The sequence below is a fragment of the Aplysia californica genome, unplaced genomic scaffold (assembly GCF_000002075.1).
Source record: "Aplysia californica isolate F4 #8 unplaced genomic scaffold, AplCal3.0 scaffold00001, whole genome shotgun sequence".
Taxonomy (NCBI): domain Eukaryota; kingdom Metazoa; phylum Mollusca; class Gastropoda; order Aplysiida; family Aplysiidae; genus Aplysia; species Aplysia californica.
Genome location: NW_004797271.1, coordinates 1,787,120 through 1,807,073, shown reverse-complemented (window position 1 = coordinate 1,807,073; position 19,954 = coordinate 1,787,120). Strand labels below are relative to the sequence as shown.

The 19,954-nt window shown below is 38.6% G+C and overlaps 1 protein-coding gene across 5 annotated transcripts in view; it reads left to right on the top strand.

Moving 5' to 3' along the window:
* The window catches only part of LOC101856763 (puromycin-sensitive aminopeptidase), a 44,478-nt gene that overhangs the window by 7,752 nt on the left and 16,772 nt on the right, over nt 1-19,954 (top strand). For all 5 annotated transcript variants that reach the window (XM_005088822.3, XM_005088820.3, XM_005088821.3 and 2 more), the window contains exons 2-14: nt 1,235-1,446; nt 3,249-3,318; nt 3,920-4,002; nt 4,836-4,958; nt 6,913-7,020; nt 10,392-10,586; nt 11,517-11,613; nt 12,242-12,390; nt 13,766-13,930; nt 15,330-15,434; nt 15,991-16,146; nt 16,817-17,032; nt 18,031-18,165. In XM_005088822.3, coding sequence (XP_005088879.1) covers nt 1,321-1,446; nt 3,249-3,318; nt 3,920-4,002; nt 4,836-4,958; nt 6,913-7,020; nt 10,392-10,586; nt 11,517-11,613; nt 12,242-12,390; nt 13,766-13,930; nt 15,330-15,434; nt 15,991-16,146; nt 16,817-17,032; nt 18,031-18,165 — 1,728 coding nt within the window. In that variant the 5' untranslated portion in view covers nt 1,235-1,320. The remainder of the gene's footprint in view (nt 1-1,234; nt 1,447-3,248; nt 3,319-3,919; nt 4,003-4,835; nt 4,959-6,912; nt 7,021-10,391; nt 10,587-11,516; nt 11,614-12,241; nt 12,391-13,765; nt 13,931-15,329; nt 15,435-15,990; nt 16,147-16,816; nt 17,033-18,030; nt 18,166-19,954) is intronic.

The window sequence follows — 19,954 nt, the reverse complement described above, 5'->3', positions numbered from 1 at the left end:
TTCAAGAAAACGTCAACTGTTAAATGCAAAGCATCAAATTGAAAAGAAAGAAAAATGGGGGGTGGGGGGATCTTTTTTTAATCTTAACTGATGGAGGCATCCCCCTCCCCCGAGAAATTATGAGTGCACAGTAATAATTAGAGAGTATTAAAACTAAACCAAAAAGGTGTGCTCAGAAATGTAGTAGTCTGTTGTCAAATCCGAATCATTCAAATTCAAGCAGATAATTAGAGAACGTCAGATGTACGCCATTAGCCGATAGTTACAGCCATCTTGTTGGTGTCATAAAATAGTGTTCTTCATTCTGACATAAGACAAAAGAAGTTCCAGTTTTACTGTGCTCGCAACTGCATAATAAGGTCATATGAGCGCCTCTGTCTGATCGGAAAAAAAAAAAATATGAAGTAAAAAAAGAAAGCTTTTTTTTTTCATTCTGCAAAGTGTATGATAATGCTCATGGTTTGTTAAAGAATAGGTCTAACAAGATGGCTGTTGCTATATATATATCGGCCTATGGCGTACATCTGACGTTCTCTAATTATCCGCTTCTCATTCAAATTCACTGAATCTGAATATGAAATAGAACGTTAGAAAGTGGAAAATATATGCGCTCAGTTGGCCATCCACCAGAAGCTCAATGCTACTGCTACAAGTTTCAATATTATTTGGGGAGAAAAGGGGAAAAGTTCGTCTGAGAAAAAGGGTCCCCCCCGGACAGTGTTATTGCAAAATGGAAAAACGAAGCAATTCAGGAGGGGGGCGGGGCAGAAATGGCTATTTGTACTGCAGGCTACAGGTGATGGTCTTGGGCAGGTGGTTGTTAAAGCTGCTTTGACTAATTTTGATTTTAAATGCTTTTGAAAAGGCTAGGTTAGCATTTTGTCCCGACAGTTTTAAAATACTATTTGGGCCTACAACTATTAAATAATGGTTATATTTGCTGATAAAGAGGGTAACAATTACAATTGTAATCAATTGGCAAGTTTTTGATTCTTGTAATAAGTATTCAGTGAAACTGGCATAGGAATGAGCCTTTGAAAGAGACTTATATTAACGCTTTGCGGCCACTTGGTGCAGTAATGTGCCTGTGAAGATGATCTGTTCCGGTCACCTCACCAAACGCGAGATGTCCTTTGCAGTCACTCTCCTGTCTGGGTGACTGGATGGGGTATTTTGTACCGCTGGGTGTGTGACTGCAAAATGTTAACAAAAACACAATTTGATTTACTTTCAGGTCTTTACCTACCAAAGTATACTGAGTTCCCTGGGGTATTCTCTATCTCAAGAAGGTTTTCCTCATCTACACCTAACACAGACAGCATGTCGTCAGATAAGAAAAAGTTTGAGCGTCTGCCCACCGCAGTGGTGCCTGTCAACTACAAGATCAGACTACAACCTGATCTGGTGAAGCTGACTTTTGAAGGGTCAGAGGAGATCAAGCTTCAGGTGAGTTTAAATTAAGAGCAGACTAGACAGGTTGAGTTAAAAATTTATAAGGGTTTTCGTGTCCACTGTCAGTAAAAATGTGGATGGTTTTGACCTGGTCAATGAAAAAAAAGTATCATTTTGTCAGTTACATTCATATTGCAGTCAAGCCTGCCCTAACCTTTTGAACCCTGCACTCTTGAGCCTTAGATAAGCATTAATGATTACCCTGGGCTCCTGAGCAATTCCAGTGATTCTTTTTAAAGACCTATTGGCTGAAAATGTTTAATATGTCCCGCGTAATGACCTAATGAAGTTGTGAGGGCTGTAAAACACAAAACACTTAACTGTACCAAAACAACAATCAAACAAATAGACCTATTGGTTTGTTGTCAGCTTTGATGTGAGGAGGAACATTTCACAGACCTTGGTCATGGTCATGCTTTTCTTGTATTGGTCTATGGGTTGAATTCCGTCGTCACAGAGATTCTTGTTTTATATTCAGCAGACTAACTAACTTTTCTGGTTGTTTTGATATCCTGCCGGGACAGTCAGATGTGTCACTTTGTGGTGTCATGCTACTGTCACATCCACTGCCACTTACTCTGTCCTTTTCGCTTTGCTGCTACTGCTAAACATCCTCCACTCTCATCATTTTATTGTCATCGTACTCATCTTTTGCTTCGTTCAGTACTTCCCCTGAATCAGTATTAGACAGCTCTGGAGATCATTGTAGGTCTACACCTTGTTAGACAGCTGCTACAGTTGACTCCGCCAGCTGATTGTTTTGCATTTTTAAAACGCAACAAATAGTTCAGAAAAAGATTGTGCTGTCATCAAATGACCATGTATGGGGCCATTGATGCTGTTTTAAGTATAAAACAGAGTCAAAGCTATCTATTACTGTGTATCATATTTGTGTTCTATTTCCAGATTTAGGTGGGGGAGTCACCGATATTTGGATACCCCAGGGTATTTGGTGCTCTGTGATCGTACCGTTATTTTGGTACAAAGTGATCAAAGATCACCTCTCCACAGTGGTCACAGCTACTAATGGCTACCATTCTTTATTCCTCTGTGTTTCTATATTTTAACCTGCCCACAGAGGTCCCTGTCCAATACATTCACAGTTCGTTTTCTTTGCGACAAGTCAGCCTCAAAAGCTGCCCAGTTGCTGACTAGCTACAAAAGTTTTTCTCCTACACGTCCTCAGACTGCGCATGTTTGTTCAGTCAGTGCAAAGAAGCAGCTGATTTTCGCCTTGCTTGGCCCTACCTTTTAAACAAAAGGAGATAGGAAATAGTTCTGTGCTTACTCAATGATGTGTGAATGTGAGTGTCCAATGACCTGAGCACACGGCTCCTGACCATACTTTATAGGACTACCAGCACACTGCTGCTGACCTCTGTTAATTTCATGCAGTCATATGACATTCCGTGTGGCATACAATGGCCTTCAGATGCGCAGGTCAGTTTTAAAAAAAAATTCTTGGGTATCTTGTTTTGTTTCGTCTATGGTCGCTGTGTCAAAAGTGAGTCTGTAGGCAGCATTCTGTTTGAGTGCAGTAAGTGATAATAACTCAGTCCCTGTTCATAATGACCACCTGTTTATTAAACTGTAGTTTTTCTCTGTCATTGTGAGTGACTTATAGACTAAGACTGGGTTGACAGTATTTGATTCAAGATAGGACTTTAGAGCTGACTGTTGGCTTGCATATTTTGATGTTCTTTTGTTTAACTCTCTCCCATGTTTGACATTTTGTGCACATACTGGTAATAATGTACAAATATGTTTAGTTTACTCGTTTGCACTTTATATTGCAGATCAAAGAAGCTGTTTCTGAAATCAAAATGAATGCTAATGACATAGAAGTTCAAGATGCTATGTACAGATGTAAGTTCTGTTTATCATTACTGTGATTTTTAATTACATTATCACATCATGTAATGCAGTGATGCAGTACAAACAATATCATGACTATTTGCTTTTAAAATTTTGTATGATAATATTATATAAATATATGCCGTTGCAAGAGATGTATTGGTTTTGTTCAGAAGTTTGCTTTGTCTTTTGGATTTGGAGGTACTAGATAATTAAAGTGAATGTGTCTTCTACCATTTCAATGATTCTTAAGGTCTTTGGTTGTACCATCCAATCCCAGTACCAACGACTGATATAATTTCAAGGCCTTCTTCTGTGAGAGTTTATTCTGTAACTTACCTTCTTATAGGCCAACTGTGGTAGAGAAGGTGTGGTAGGGGTTACTACTTGAAATTAGATGGTCCGAAGCTTGTGTGTATTTCTCAAATTTCTGCAAGTCAGTGTGAATGGTTCTAAGAACTGCCTGTGCGACAGGAAGAAGTCCCCAGTGCCTAAAATTTGCTGATGTCTCTGGAGCTTAGTGAACTTTGATTTGGTCTCGACTTCTGTTTCAATCTGCTCTTGTCTTGTACTACAGATGACGGTATATTTTTCGTCTTTTTCTCTCTGTCAGGTGCAAGTGGAGAAGTGAAAGCAAAAGTGAAATACTACAAGGAAGAAGAAGAGGTTGGCTTTGAATTTCCGTCTGAACTCGCGGTAAGTATGTGGCTCCTGTCTGACATTTGCACTAATTGATGGTGGCCGTGAAGGAGCTGAGTGCTTTTGTGTGTGTGTGTGTGTGTGTGTGTGTGTGTGTGTGTGTGTGTGTGTGTGTGTGTGTGTGCACTTTTGAATCCTTCCAGTTTGCTGGTGTCCTTTTATGTGTTTCTGTGTAGCAGCAAGGGACGTTCATTTAGTGGTCATGATTACGAGATCTGAGATGTATTGATTGTTACATGTAAAGGCATGGAATTGATAATCTCTTGCATATAAGTCTTGGATGTTACTGTGTTTTATTGTTACACGTCTGGAAAAAAGAATTTACATGAAATGAAAAGGAAATATTGGGGTATTTACCTCAACTCAATGTCTGTACTCCTTTTCTTCTCTTCCTCAACAATTTCTTTCTGTCTGTACCAAATTCCTGCCACTTATGTAGCCCAGACGGGTGGGCTCTTCCTTAGAATTCGAAATCCAGTGAAAGCCACGTCTTTGTAGCATTTTAAATTCGGCACAGGCAATTCAAAATCACCAGCTCAGACCTCTTCGAAAAACTCTCTCTAGTAATTGTAATATTATTTTTACTCATGGCCCAGTCTTGTTTAAAAACAGGGTTCGTGGGTTGGTTTGTTGTTTTTGTGGATGTTTTCTTTTTATACCAAGGTGTTCAAAATTTACTGTCTGTAATGCATGTTTTCTGATTTTATTACTGTAATTTCCTGACTGTTTTGAGTCATGTGGGAAGGTTCAGATTAGTCTAAACTTTTTAGAATTTGTTGTTAGATGTGTATATAACTTATATTTCCCCTTTTGCCATCTACTTTCTTTAGCCAGGCGAAGGTTTTTTGTCCATGAAGTTCACGGGCGAACTGAATGACAAAATGCGGGGATTTTATCGCAGCGAGTACAAAGTAGGGGAGGAGAAAAGATATGCTGCAGTTACACAATTTGAGGTAAGTTTTCATCAATACATCCCTGGTTAATGTTTCTTCTGCACTTATTTATTTTAATCTCGATTCCTTTTACCGTTTTATAAAATTTCTTTTTCCGGTACTGCTCACTGAAAGGGTGTTCCTGATAACAGCTTAAAAGCAGAATTTTGATGCCTTTACACAGATCACTGTTAGTTTAAAAAGGCCCTGTTTTACCTGGTTTTAATGCATACGCAAAGAATCTGACCTCTGATAAAGTAACCATTGTTCAGGGCATAAAGTACATATGCTTACAGATTTTTACTGTTTTTATGGTACAATGTTTAATGCCTTCATCTATTGAGCTTAAGGGATGGGTTTCATGGTGGACTGCTTTGATTTTTTCTTTGTTATGAAAATGGCAAGTGAGTTAAAAAGACTGGACATTTGTCCAGCAGAACAATTTGTTGGAATTGACTTCTGTTGTAAATCAAATAAGAGTCATAAAATGGCTATTTAAATTACCTAGGTCCCTATCTGTGGGCATTTTGGTTAGTGATGAGTCATTTCTGTCAGATATGGCTCTGGGTTGTGTGCCTTTTTTACCGTCAGCTATTTCATTCCCTCCCATGAGCTGTTTCCATCCCTCCCATCCGCTGTTTCCCTCCCTCCCATCAGCTGTTTCCCTCCCTCCCTTTAATCAGCTGTTTCCCTCCCTCCCATCAGCTGTTCCCCTCCATCCCATCAGCTATTTCCCTCCCTCCCTTTTATCAGCTGTTCCTCTCCCTCCCTCCCTCTTATAATATCAGCCTTACCGTCCTCCCCTCCCATCAGCTGTTCCTCGCCCTCCTTCCCTCCCATCAATTGTTCCCGTCCCTCCCTCCCTCCCATCAGCTGTTTCCCTCACTTTCTCCCTCTTATCAGCTGTTCCCCTCCCTCCCTAACCCTCAATGGCTGTCCCCCCCCCTCCCTACCTCCCACCAGCTGTACCCCTCCCTCCCTCCCTCCCATCAGCTGTTCCTTTCCCTCCATTTAGCTGTTCCCCTTACCATGAGCTGTTTCCTTCTCTCCAACCCTCCCATCAGCTGTTCCTCCTTCCTTTTCAGCTCCCTTCAATATCTCCCCTCCAGCTCATCGTAGGAAATTCTGTTCTCCTTTCCTTATTGGGTTCCTTGTTAGGATCAAAGAATTGCAGACTATTCTCAGATTATGTCTCAATGTCCTTTCATCAACATGCAGTGCCAGATCTGCGACAAACATCGGCGATCATGGTTCTCCATTCATTCCTTTTCTCGGATGCTCTCAAAAAAGCTACGTTTCCATGATCTTTCCCTGTTACCCATTTGTTTAGGTTCCCGTAGTAGATTGTTCTTGGCTTACCCCTGCCTCGTTTGCCTTCAATTTTGCCAGTGAGAGCTAGATGTTAAGACCCTTGTCTATTCAGGTTTCTCAAAAACTGCATTTGTCGTTTCCTGATTGTTTTTAACATTGAGCATCCCACGTGGGCCTCATCCAGCACTACCTCATTTGAATTCTTTTCCTTCCACCATACTCTTAGCAGTCTTAGCACATTTCTATTGCTTCTATTTTATTTTCTCTGTCTTTAATTAGTGATTGTCCAGCATTCTCAGCCATATAGAAGGGTGGACCATACATAGCATTTCAGAACTTTCATGTTGGTGGTCATTGAGATGTTTCTATTTTTCAGGGTTGGGCTCATTTTATAGAAACTAGTCTCAGCCATTGTAATTCTTCGTTTTACTTGTGTGGAACATTTGGCATCAGATGTTATCATATATCCTAGATATTTAAACTGTTGGACTTGTTTGATCTTTTCACCTTTGCTTATGAGATTACAACTAGGATTTGCTGCTTTTTTTTATATTACCATGCATTCTGTTTTCTTTACATTCAACACTAATCCTTTACGTTCAATGTCCTTTAAAGCTATGATAATGCCAGACTCTGTTATGGTTTCTGTGTGACGTGTCATCAGGCAACAGATGCCCGGCGTGCTTTCCCATGCTGGGACGAGCCAGCGATCAAGGCTACATTTGATGTCACTTTGGTTGTGCCGAAGGACAGAGTAGCACTGTCCAACATGGTAAGTGGAATTCCTGAAGTCTTTGAAGTCTTGAAATGAATTGTAATGAAACTGAGGGCATAAAAAGGGGGTTGGTGTGGTCGGGGGGGGGGGGGGGGATTGGTGCTTGTAGAAAGTAGTATTTCCTTTTAGGTAACACTTTAAAGATGCAGACAGTTTTGTTTTGGTATGAATATGGCATGGCCCCTTACTCAGTCTCAAGTGTGAGTCATTTTGAAAGCACAGAGTTAATCTGGGGGCTTGAATGAAGGAGACAAAGAGGAGTTTCATGAAAGTATCACATGCAATAATTATGAGCAAAGAATATATAGGTGCACATGGGTTAATCTGTCATGAGAAGGACATGGTTCTCCCTTTGCAAGTGTTTTTTTCTGTTTGTTAAGACGCCCACCCCGTCACCCCCAGTACCGTATACACACAATGCACACATGAGCCTGAATATATTTTGTTAACTCCGCTGAAAGTAATCAGGTAGAATCTTTTTGTCTTTTTGTCTTCTTACATTACTCAACTGCTATTGTTTGTTCACTCAAAAGACCTGACTGCTGTATATAGCAATGCCAATCAAGCTTGTGTATGCGGTAAAAATTTTGTTCCCGTTTGGGGGTGTATTTTTGGACCGGATTGGACCATAGATGACTAACTTTCTCCAAAAAAAAGAAAACCTCAGTCGGCTACATTTCTAGACCAATCACGGCGTCACTTTTCGCCTGATTCTTTTACTTTTAGTTAGTGTGACTCAGCAGCCGCCGGAGCTCCCCTGCTCGGGGTCCCGGGGTTAATGAGCCCTGAAGCGACTTTGCTGGTATTGGTTAAGAAGTTTGCATTTTTGTCTACGTTTGAAACGATATAACTTCTTCCTGATCCCACACAGCAAACCATTACACTGATGTTCTAAAAGCTCAATGTCTTGAGATTAATTTTGCGTTGGAATGGTTAATTTCTGTGCCTTAGTTTTTGTTCTAGACAAGTGTTTATAGAGTACCCAATTTGTCCTTTTTTTTGTTACATACATATGAATAAATGATTGTTTATTTAAAAACGGCTCGATAGATCTCTCATAAATCTGTGTTTAAACTGACTACCAATATCATGTCTTTTACCGTGAGAAATCTTTAAATCTGCGCAAGTAGTAATAGTCAAGTTATAAGAGAAGAAAGATGCACATCTGCATTTTTTAACTAAAGACACTGAGCGTTAGCTCTTGTTTACCATTGAACAAGAGAAAGTTACTCTGCATTTGTTCATGAATCATGCTGTGTCTGTGGCAGCCTGCATACAACTAAGAAAGATATAATATGCGATATGTTAAAAACACTAAACTGTGTAAATACATGGGTAGAGATAACTTCTTGTATGGAATCAAAATAACAACAGCTGACACTTTCATTCTTAGTCGTTGTGTTGGAAATATGCGCTGGCATTTATTAATGTGAAGAAATCAGAACATTGTCAGTTATTGTAAACAGTCATAGAAACGAAAATAATCTGGACAAGTCTGGTTCTGATTCAGTGTCACTGGAAAGCTAGAAACTATTCTTATAACCCAATTATGAGAAGTCATCCCTGTTATCCAGTCAACTTACAAAACCTAGACTTACTGTTTTAAAAAAAGTAAGGAATTTCTGGAGTGTTACCGTTACTGTTTGTATATTACATTGTAGATATATTCTGGCACTAAAATCAATTCGTACTTCTTCTTTGAAATACTACAGGGTAATTTTTATACACTTTCGAGAAAATATACGAATATTCCCGATCATATTAGACACATAAAGTTGTATTTGGAGGAATTACTTCATAGCGAATTGTGTTCCAGATGGATAAAGGTGCAAAATTACAGCTTTCTATTATATGCGCAGATACCATCTTTTCTGAGTGTCTGCACCAATGTTATGTCGTTCATGTTCCAAAAGTTTGACAATTTTTGTCGTTTTTTTTACATTGATTTTTTTTTCATTCACACTTGTCCAAACTTTTTTACAATTTAGCATTGCCGACTTCAGCGTGTCTTACGAAATGACCAGACATGTTACAATGTTCGTTCTTTTTTGAGTCTCAAAAGCAGAAATGCGTGCTTTGGTTACATTAAATGATAATTACCATAAATACATGGATACACTTAAGACTGTAGGTTGAAAAGTACCAAAAATTAAGTCAGCCCAGACAGCGGCGATAGGGAGCTGACCCCCGTGACCCCGACGTGGTAAGGCTCTCGGCGGAGAACCCCCCTCCTGCAACTAAAATTCCACTGCCGGTGCGCCATGCAATATGAATGATACTTGAACTTGTGAACCAATCAGAAAATAGGGCAAAATAATGGTAGGTGGACGTTGAAGTTTGTACACATAAATTGACCTACGTTTTTGGTGTCAGAAACCATTTCGTATCGGTTTTTCCATAAACTAAAAAGAGCTTGATTTTCAACTTTGAGAAAGTAAAATGTCTATCTTTCCTCTATAGTGTCCTCAAATTTGAAAGTTCTGTGTCAAGTAGTTGTTTAGAATTTATTATATATATGTACCACTACTCCCTGTCCAAACTGCTTGGCACAGAGACTAGCCATTTTCCCCGTTCTCCCTCGGCAAATGTATGTGACCTACAAATCCGTGCTTGATTATTCTGAGCCCGTTCCTTGGTCTCTTGAAATATGGCAATGGCGGGCATGTGCATCTGGTTGTTTTTCTCTCTGTTCCCCTGTAACATCGTAATGCTGGTGTTCGCGTCTCAATAGAAAAAAAGAAAGCTTTTTAATTTTACGGCATGTTAAATTGAATTGAATTGTATTTTTGGGTTGGCTTGGTCTAAAGTTATCAAAGAAAGTTTTGTCATTATTTAGTCATACTGCCAATATATTCTTAAAGATCCCATGTTGTGATATGACGCTATAAATGAAAGGTCCTCCCAACACACCTCTTTCTCAAAATCGTAATATGTTCTGGAAAATTCTAATTTTAACAAAATAACCACTTAATGGTAAGTAAATCTGACTGTAGAAATGATTTGTCCACCCAAAAACATGTTGAGTAGCCAAGTTTCTTTCACAAACGCTTCAGTCAATAACTGAGATGTCGTTGGTTTTCTTACGTATTCTATTGTGAAGTGTTTCACTTTTTGACAATATTTTCATATGATTGAGTCGTCTTTTTTTTGCTGCACTTTACAACCCCATAACTTGTTAAATTTATGAACTGATTCTTTAAATAAAAAAAGCCTAATGTTTGGAATAAAAGTACCTCTCTTAGGTACCAAATGAAAAAGGGCTAAAGCCAAAATTCCATTTTTCATTGGCATTGCTACTCTACACTTCAGTTTTTGTTGCAGTAGCTACAGTCTCAACCGCTGTAATTTTTTTTCTCATTACTTTTCAGCCAGTTGTGTCTGAGAAAGATGCGAGTTCGACTCTCAAGGAGCTGACATATGACACCACCCCAATCATGTCCACATATCTGTTGGCATTTGTTGTTGGAGAATATGACTATGTGGAGGCAACAGATGAAGATGGTGTTTTGGTGAGAGTGTACACCCCAACTGGGAAAAAGGAGCAGGGTCGCTTTGCTCTCGACGTAAGTTTTTGAGTACATGCGCTACTTGTGAATATTTATGAAGTGAAGCATTTTTAAAATTTAACAGGAAAACCACATTATTTTTTTCTTTCTAGAAATTTTTCCAGCCCTTGTGCATATATGAAAGCTTGTACGTAATACTGCGACCACTTTCTTCATGCTCTGAGAAAGACAAAGTGAGTAGTTTTTAGACCTAAGACACCATTGGTGGTCTCGCTGTTATGCTATGCCCAGATTTCTGGTCAGGGTTGATATGTCTTTATTAAGGAATACACCATTGTAACTACCCTAGTCTTTTTACGAATGATTTCATTACCTTTTTCATTTTTGGCACCCTTGACTCATTTACTGAAGAACTGACATAAAATAGTTTTGACAGGAAAGATTCCTGGAAGGTGAGACAAGTTGGGATAGGGCTCAAATCAACTTTGTCATTACTTTTTAGCAGATGGATATTTAAAAATTAATTTTGTAACTTACTTTATGATCTGCTAAGGACATACTTAGGGCTTTGACCAAAGGTTTGTGGAAGACAATGATGGAAATTATAACGATTTGAGTCTTCAAATAGCTTTCACTATATGCTGCCTATTTATAGATGCAGCAGATGCTACCAACAGACTGTCTATTCCACTTTCATGAAGGTGGTTAATAAAGAATTTATATCTATAAAGAATTCCCCATCATTTGAAAGACACTCATAGAGAGATGAGAGCTCCTACAGTTCTGAAGAACATAGATTTTAGTTTTAGTTTTCTATTTAAACTTAATTCTTTTTATATAATCTAGATGGAAAAGTGTTTTCAAAAGTGTGTAACAAGTTCTTGAAACAAGGTTCTTGATAAAAGTTTGCTTTCTGGAATATTTGTGAAATAAATCACAATGTTTTCTTGGAAAATAATAATTGCACTTTTTCTCAATTTACCATAGGTTGCTGTGAAAACTCTGCCATTCTACAACAAGTACTTTGGAATTGCCTACCCTCTGCCCAAGTGTGACCTCATTGCTATTGCTGACTTCTCAGCAGGTGAATGTTGGATGATGACATTTCTGCTTTTGGAAGTTTTTTTGGGTTTTGTTTTTGTAAATTTAAATTCTTTAAAACATTTTTGATTCCTTTAAGTTTCTTTCTAAAATGTTTTCTTTGCTTTTGTATGATCTTGTCAGTGTAGGATTAATTATTTTATCTTTTTTTCTAGTTTATAAACCCAAGACTCCTTTGTGTTTTTAAAAAACTTTGCGTACTTTTTTCTCAGCCCTCTCTAATGTGCGTGTTGTTTTCAGGAATTTTTCGGTTGTTTTCTGTCGCTACTGTTTTTTTTTTTACCTGTATTGCTACTGCCTTTGTTTACTTTTGTACTCTTGCTCCACATTTCCCTATGATTTTGATGAAAAAGAGGAAAAAAGTTTGCATTAATCTTGCTGGCCATTTTGGCAGAGAGGAGAAATGTAGAAGCCCACTGCTGCTGCGTAGCTCAATTATTGTCAATTAATAAGAGATGTTTTTTTTTTCCCTGTCAGCCTGCTGTCCTGATAGATGAATAAGTATTCTGCCTTTGAAGTGACAAATACTTTGTATAGCGGACGGCTGGATTTCCAGGAAAGACAACTAGTGTTACATTCAAAACTTTCGGTGTTGTTACGTCCGTTCTCAGGTGCCATGGAGAACTGGGGTCTGATCACATACAGGGAGACGGCCCTGCTGGTTGACCCGGAGCAGACTTCGGCCCGCATCAAGCAGTGGGTGGCTCTGGTCGTGGGCCATGAGCTGGCTCATCAGTGGTTTGGAAACCTCGTTACCATGGTGAGGAGGAGGGATGGGTGGCTCTTAGCCAGAAGTGTGTATTTTTCTGTTTTGTTCTTTTTTTGTTGTTGTTTTGTTTGCGAGTGTGAAGAAAGTGAGTGGGTGATTATTTTTGTATTGATGGCGATAATGTGAAGATTATTTTATTTTTAATCAGCATTAGATTTAGACGAAATCATATTTCTATTGATCATAAGCTCTAGTCTTGTGGATGATATGTGGTTGCTCTCGTGTGGTTTCCTCTTTCTTTCTTACCAGACATTTGTAGTCCTTATCTCTCCTTCTTTTGTTTGTATGTTACACTCTAGCAACACCTTTAGTCTTTGGCACCTGATTGTGTTGCAAGTGCCGTAAAACTCTTCATCATCATCATCCAGTGCCAGATCTGTGACAGATATCGGCGATCATGGTTTTCCATTCATTCCCTTGCTCGGATGCTCTAAAAAAAGAAAAAAAAGCTACGTTTCCCTGTCTTACTAAAACTAAATCACCAGTCTAAACACATTTCATGCCACACACAGGGATTCTGCATGCTCACACTTCATCTCTGACTGCCCACATGGGGATTTCATGTTTGAAATTAAGCCTCTAAAAATCAAGTGTTTATTTCATAAAAGTGGCTCCCTTGTTAATGTGAAAGGTGGGTGGGGGAACTGTCATTTAACACTTTATTCAAACTAATGTCAGCGATAATTTGAAAGTAGGTCAGTTGGTTTGAATAGTATGAATGATGGCAAAGTGTTCATACACAGCTGAAAGGTGTTAAATAAGCCTATTATAGAGATAAATATAGTGGAGTAGAAGCTATTGAAAAAAACTGCTGTTTCTAATGACATTTATATAACTGACTTCGAGGGAGATTCTCATTGAGAAATTTTTTCCACAGCTTAATACCTCTACAAAGACATCCTACTGTACAAGAGTACGAGAGATAGATCGTGACCCTTGAGAGAGCTGGTGGTGGTAAAGAGAACGTGGTGGTGCATGTGACTGGTGTAGACAAACAATGGAAAGAATTCAGAGAGAAGAAACTGATAAACTGTGTACTGAGACTGAGTGGAATTTCACAGATGGTACTCAAGTGCTACTTTTCAGCGTTTGTTAATTTTTTAATTTTAGCTTGAAATAACCAGAGTTTACTGGGGTAGGGGAAACCACTTCTGGCGAATCTAGTTTTTAGAAAAAAAGTTTTAAAAATATCAAATTTCAGAGTTACATATCTTTGTGATTTAAAAAAAAAAACCCAACTTTTTGTAGGCTTACTGCAAACATTTTGGCATCTCTTGGAAGCTGGCAGGTCTTAAACAGGGTACAAATGTTGGGACGGTAACACTTTAGAGGTTCACCCCCCTTGTGGTGTGCTTTCCTGTTTCAGGAGTGGTGGACACATCTGTGGCTGAATGAAGGTTTTGCTTCCTGGATTGAGTACCTGTGTGTTGACTACTGCTTCCCTGAGTACGACGTCTGGACTCAGTTTGTCAACAATGACCTGGGACGGGCACTCGAGATGGATGCTTTGGACAACAGCCACCCCATTGAGGTTTGGGAAAATTGTGGAGATTCTGTTTATGTTTTGGATAGTTTTTGTTTTGTTTCTTTTTGTGATACAGTGAAGAATATCCCTCTCCCTCCCTTCAAACAACTAAACCCTATACACAGTATACAGGGTCACTGTGGGGGATGACAGTTGCGTGCTGCAAGAAGAGGAAAAAATGGGGTGTGATCTACATGGTGTACATAGACAGTGTTTTTTTCTGTATTTTCATTTCTTTTTTTTTAGGTTTATTATTAATTTATTTTCTTCACAATGACTCAAGTCTAATGACTTTCCTAAATTTGAATATTACTTCATTTTCAAATTGTATTGATGCCACCCATTGTTACTTCTTCAATTTCGCTATTACAAGCAAAACTCAGGAAAGTGTGCCTCAAAATAGATCCATTTTATTATGTGATAAGTGACTGAGAGAAAAAGTGTTTTTGGAGTTTGTGTTTTCAATAACTGTTACTGCATTTATATCTTTCATCTATAGTTCTGTAAATTTTGCCACTAACTGTACATATCTCAAATTATGTTACACTTTTTCTTCTAAAAGAGAAAGAAAAGGTGTATGACATATCTTTTTCTCAGCACTTTCCTCTCAATGATAAATAGCTGACATTTTTAGCTTCCTGTAACTGTCAGGTGAATGAAGACATGGCAGTACTTACACTACTAACAGTACTATGATAAAAAATGGAGCCCCCTGGAAGGGTTTCTTAAGGCCTATGGAAGAAACCAGATTGCATTTGCACACAATCCTTTATTTTTCTTGAATCTTGTTTCCATCATTTGGACATAAGTTATTGAAAAAATGGGATGAGAATACATAGGTTTATTTGTGTTTATTTGTGATATTTGCACAACTTATCGTAAATGACATGAAAATACACATTTTTATTTGCATTTTTTTCATGTTTTTGCAATACAGAATCATTTGCCACTGTTGGTTCGTACTGTAATCTGAATCTACTGGGGTTCTGGAGACTCCAGTTTTTTCCCTCAAACTTCAGTTTTTTTCTCTAGACTGGAAAACAATTTGGGTCATGTGGGGGTTGGCAGGTCTGTTTATGTGAATGTAGGTGAAACACACTTTTTTATACCTTAAATTACTTAAAGATGTAAAGATGTCATCCTCATCTTTCTGTATTTGTTGACATCAGTATCTCTATATTCAAAAATATATACAAACATTTTAAAGATTGGGTGAACTGAATTGCCGTCATTGATTTTTTTTGGTTCTAATTTACAAAACAACATCACCTTATTGGATAAAGGTTTTGAACTCAAATGCTAGCATTGTTTCAAGTGCTAAAGAGACATATAATTACCCTTGTTGAACTTTTTTCTCCCTTCATATGAATATGAGACTGAAAACTTGCATCTTCTTTTGTTTCAGGTTGAGGTGGGACACCCTTCAGAGATTGATGAGATCTTTGATGCCATCTCATACAGCAAAGGTTCTTCAGTGATTCGTATGCTGCATGACTTCCTTGGAGATGAGGTAAGTCAGCCCTCTCTCTAAAATTGGGAGTTCCTTACATCTATTTTCTCTGGTGGAAACACCAAACTGCTGTTTTGGTGACCTAAATTTGAATTCCAGTGGAAGGTTTTACGAAGTTTTGTTACTACGAGAAATTTTTGTGTCTCATAGCTGTCATATCACTTCTTAGTTATGGTATTTCACTTAATGGTTAAAAGGTTGCATTTCTATTGTCGTCTTGACACTGAGTGGTAGACATGTACATGAAGGGTACTGAACTTCGTTAAACCGAAATTTTTGTTTGGTCAAGGTATGTCAGATAACTGTTTAAAAATAAAAGAAGCCAACCATATATTCCTATATCACCAAGCTTCTCCCACATGAAGCAAAGTTTTTAGAAAGACCATATCTTAAACTCTGTAAAAGTCTTGGGTTTATTTCTGAAAAGAAAGTACCCCACCCCAAATTTAAAAAAAATATTTAGAAGAGACCAACAAAAAAACTTAGAAAGTTTGAACCCTTATAGCAGCAGATAGGCTTGACCCATGTTAATTGCTTTTTTTTATTGTGTGCACAGGACTTTAAGAAGGGCATGCACTTGTATCTGACACGGCATCAGTACAAGAATACGTTCACAGAGGACCTGTGGGCTGCCCTGGAAGAGGCCAGTGGGAAGCCAGTTGGCAAGATGATGAAGACGTGGACTCTGCAGATGGGCTTCCCGGTGCTCAAGGTAAGTGCTGGCCTCTCTAGGGAATATCATCATCGGCAATTGTGAGAAGGCCTGACAGAATGAGTCACTTCTCAAAATCTGCGACAGGTGAATTCAGTTAAAAAATTGACACTGAGTTAGATTTTTCAGTTGACACCCTTTTCTTCAAGTGTAACCTGATTTTTATTAATTTACACTTTTAAATTGTAGAAACTCCACCTGTATGAGTGACATAATAATTTCCATAGAACTGACATACAAAAAATAACTTATTTTGTTATGAGTAAGGCAAACATTAGATTGACAAGATGTTAGAAAATAAAATTCCTGCCCTTTTGTATCATCATGCCTTTGTTTTCATTACATTTTTACTATACTGGACTACAACCCCTGTCCTTGATACCCCTTCGAAGATTTTCTATGGCCATATTACGAATTTTTAAGTCAGTTTACTCATTTTCTATCTGTTGATCACTGTAACATATGCTGGTTGGTGGTCAGCCCTGAATCAAAGCGACTAGGCATCGCTGATGTACAGATGGTTGAAGTGTAAGAGTGTCACTAGGAGGTCTTGTTTTCTTTCCATCTGTTGTTCTTGTCTGTGTGCCTTTTACTTTCCCTCCACTAAATGACTATTTTGTTTTGTCAATGTGCTTCTATTTCAAAAATTGGGATATCATCGTGTCTCCAGGTCAGCCAGGAACAAAATGGAGATTCGCGACAACTGAAAGTCTCTCAGACCAAGTTCACGGCCGATGGCTCAACTCCCACCAAAGAGTTCTGCTGGATGGTCCCCATTTCAGTCTGTTCCAAGGCCACTCCCACCACAGCCACAAACCTGGGCCTTCTGGAGGATGCCTCAGCTACGTTCAACGTTCCGTCTGCACCAGAAGACAGCTGGGTGAAGGTCTGTTGTTAGGTTTGAAACTGAAACAGAACTTTCTTTTTAAGTACTGGTTCTTGTCCCCTTTTCGTTTGTTTGATGAGCAGTTGTTGGCCTCAAATTTGCCAAAGAAATATTCTTGTCTAAAAAATTTTACTCGGAATTTTTAAATTGTTTTCTTGCAGCTTAGTTTTAGACTTGCAATCTTTAGGGATGACTTCCATTTCTGGCTGTGTGTGGCAGGAGAAACTGCCCTACCTTTTTTTTCTCAAATTCGCCCGCATTGATTGAGTATTTAGCTGTACACTGATGTAAAAATACATGACAAAATGGAAGGTCCCTCTGCGGAACTGAGATGGGGTAATGGAATGGACAGGCCAGTCCAAGGAAGTTTCTGTTATAAAAGCCTTTTGTCAGAAACTAATATTAATGACAGAAGTAGTTTTCGTTTATGTTAAGCAGATCTGTACTTGAAAAAAGGTTCTATATACTTTACGATAATTTTTATTTAGAAAGAGAAGCTTGAGCATGGAGAGAGCTTTTTTTTACTATTTGACGAGGATCAAACATCTTAAAGCCTGTGTTCCCTCAGATAATGGTGACAGTGCAATTCTAAGTCCAGACTAAAAAATTATTTCGAAGAGAGAAAATAACATTTCTTTTTTTTTATCAACAAAAATGAACACTGAGTGTTTGTGTGTTGCAGTGATTAGAATTAAATTTTACTGTAAGTATTAATCAGTGTTTTGGGATGTATGTTGATGGGTAAAGTTGATATTTTTAGTAGACTGACCAGCTAATTGGTGATTATGATGTAGGCACTTCACCGTTATATGCACGAGAATCAAGTTTGTCTTTTGAGCGGAGAGAGTTTTTGTTTAGTGTATTGGTCTTTCTGCTGGGATGTTGTGTCCCCCTCAGCCCAGGTTGGCCCTGACAATTAGGGTTTAAGTTCGCTTCCTGAATTATCAAAATCATGTTAAGGGAGGTGTAAAAAAACACCTGCATTTTTTTTTTTCCAGGTAAATGCTGGCTCAGTGGGAGTGTATCGGGTCATGTACCCGTCTGAGATGTTGGATGCCCTGGTTCCTGCTGTCAAAGATCTCTCTCTGCCTCCCAAAGACAGATTAGGACTTCAGTCAGATCTCTTTGCCCTGGTGAGTGCTTCTCAGGATATACGACTGGGTAGACTTGCATTTACAATTTACAAAGTTGTGAGTTTGATTCCTACCTTCTAAGGCTAAGACATAGTCTCTTTTCGAAAAGTTTTGCCGACCTTATTTATTCTCCGATCACCCAGCTGCTGATGGGCATTTGCAACTGGTGTAGATGGAATATGTGAATGATAGTGATGTGTTTGTGTAATAGACTGCAATGCTGTATGCATGTCTTCTTGGAGGCTTGAATGAAAATGTGGGTTGCTTTGAGAACCTTCTGTTGGAAGTGATGATACGCGTTAAAAAACGAGCAAGTTTCTTTTCTTAGTCTCGGTTATAATGTGAGGTGGTTAGATATAACTTTTTTTGCTTTAGCTTGTCTGGCACAACTTGTGTGCTCGCATCTTCTGAAAAGCATGTGATTCAAAACGCTAAAGTCACATTGGACCGGACTTTCAGTTGAAAGTTATATTGAAACTGGGAGGAAAGGTTTCGATGCTTCATTGTATTGTTCTATGATTGTTTGCTGTTATATAACCCTTATATGTTTTCTAACTGGTTTCTAATAACTTTAGTCTCGATGGATTACTTTTTGTTGTTGTAATGGAATGCTACTGGCATATGTCTACAACTCCTTGAAAAATTCCTAAAAATTCATTTACCTGACTCCAAAAGAAATGAACTACTTTGGGAGCAAACAAATCAAAAGAAATTAGATATAGAAATCATAAACAAAAAAAGTGGAAGTAGATTGGTCATGCCTTGAATAAAGCAAACAAACCGAACATTACCCCCAAGCCTTAACTCTTTTTATCCGGGCTACGAGTATACTCGTAACGAGGACCAGTCCGGGCTACGAGTATTCTCGGAACAGCGATACAGTCACGTCAAAGAAGCAAGTTCTATTTGTAATTACCAAAATACGCAAATACGGCGATGCTAGCTCTGTCTGAATATTTTAATTTTCCAATGAACAGTAGTTTCTTTGTTTTTGATGGGTGTAGAAGCTTGAAAGATGTCTCGAAAACGCACATACACGACCGACAAAGTTCTTTTTGAAGTGGCGCTGGGTTGTGAGGGGGAATGATACTAATTTGATGAAAGTGACTCTGAAATAAGAGCCGTAAATTCCGTTGTGGATAATAAGAAACAGGACTTAGACTCATCTAATAGCGATTCAGATCATGGTGAAGGGGTCAGCTGGAATTCGCGTGCCTATAGTGTACATCTATGGTAGGGCTATATCTAGATCTATAAAATCCAATGGGACGTCGTGGGCGCGGCAATCAGGGTCAAGTTCGAAGGTGGAATACACCTCAAAATCTACATTGTGCTATTGGTGTATTTCTTAACCACATACATTTACAAAAACTACATTCAATTTCTAACTTAACTTCCAAATTTCCTTAAAAACTTAGAGTAAATGTAAGAAATATGGCACTTTGAACTGTACGCACTAACTTCCGACTCATGCGGCGCGGCGGCCCCAGGACTGGTACTGAGTCCGTGGCGGTACGGCTAGGATAAAAAGAGTTAAGATGAAATCCCAAAGGAGAGAGAAAGTACTTAAAAGAGGGACATAGGTTTCAATCTAGAGGAGATGGGATACAGTGGGGCAGAGGTTGGGACAATAGCCCAGGAAAGAAGTACATGAGAGGGTCTTGGGGATGGCCTATACTCAGGCACAGGGTGAGAAAGGCTGAAGATGATGATGTAATCATGTTGAAGAGAATGCTAAATTGGAACATGTTTTGTCAAGACACTACTTTTGAAAATGACATTGTTGTTG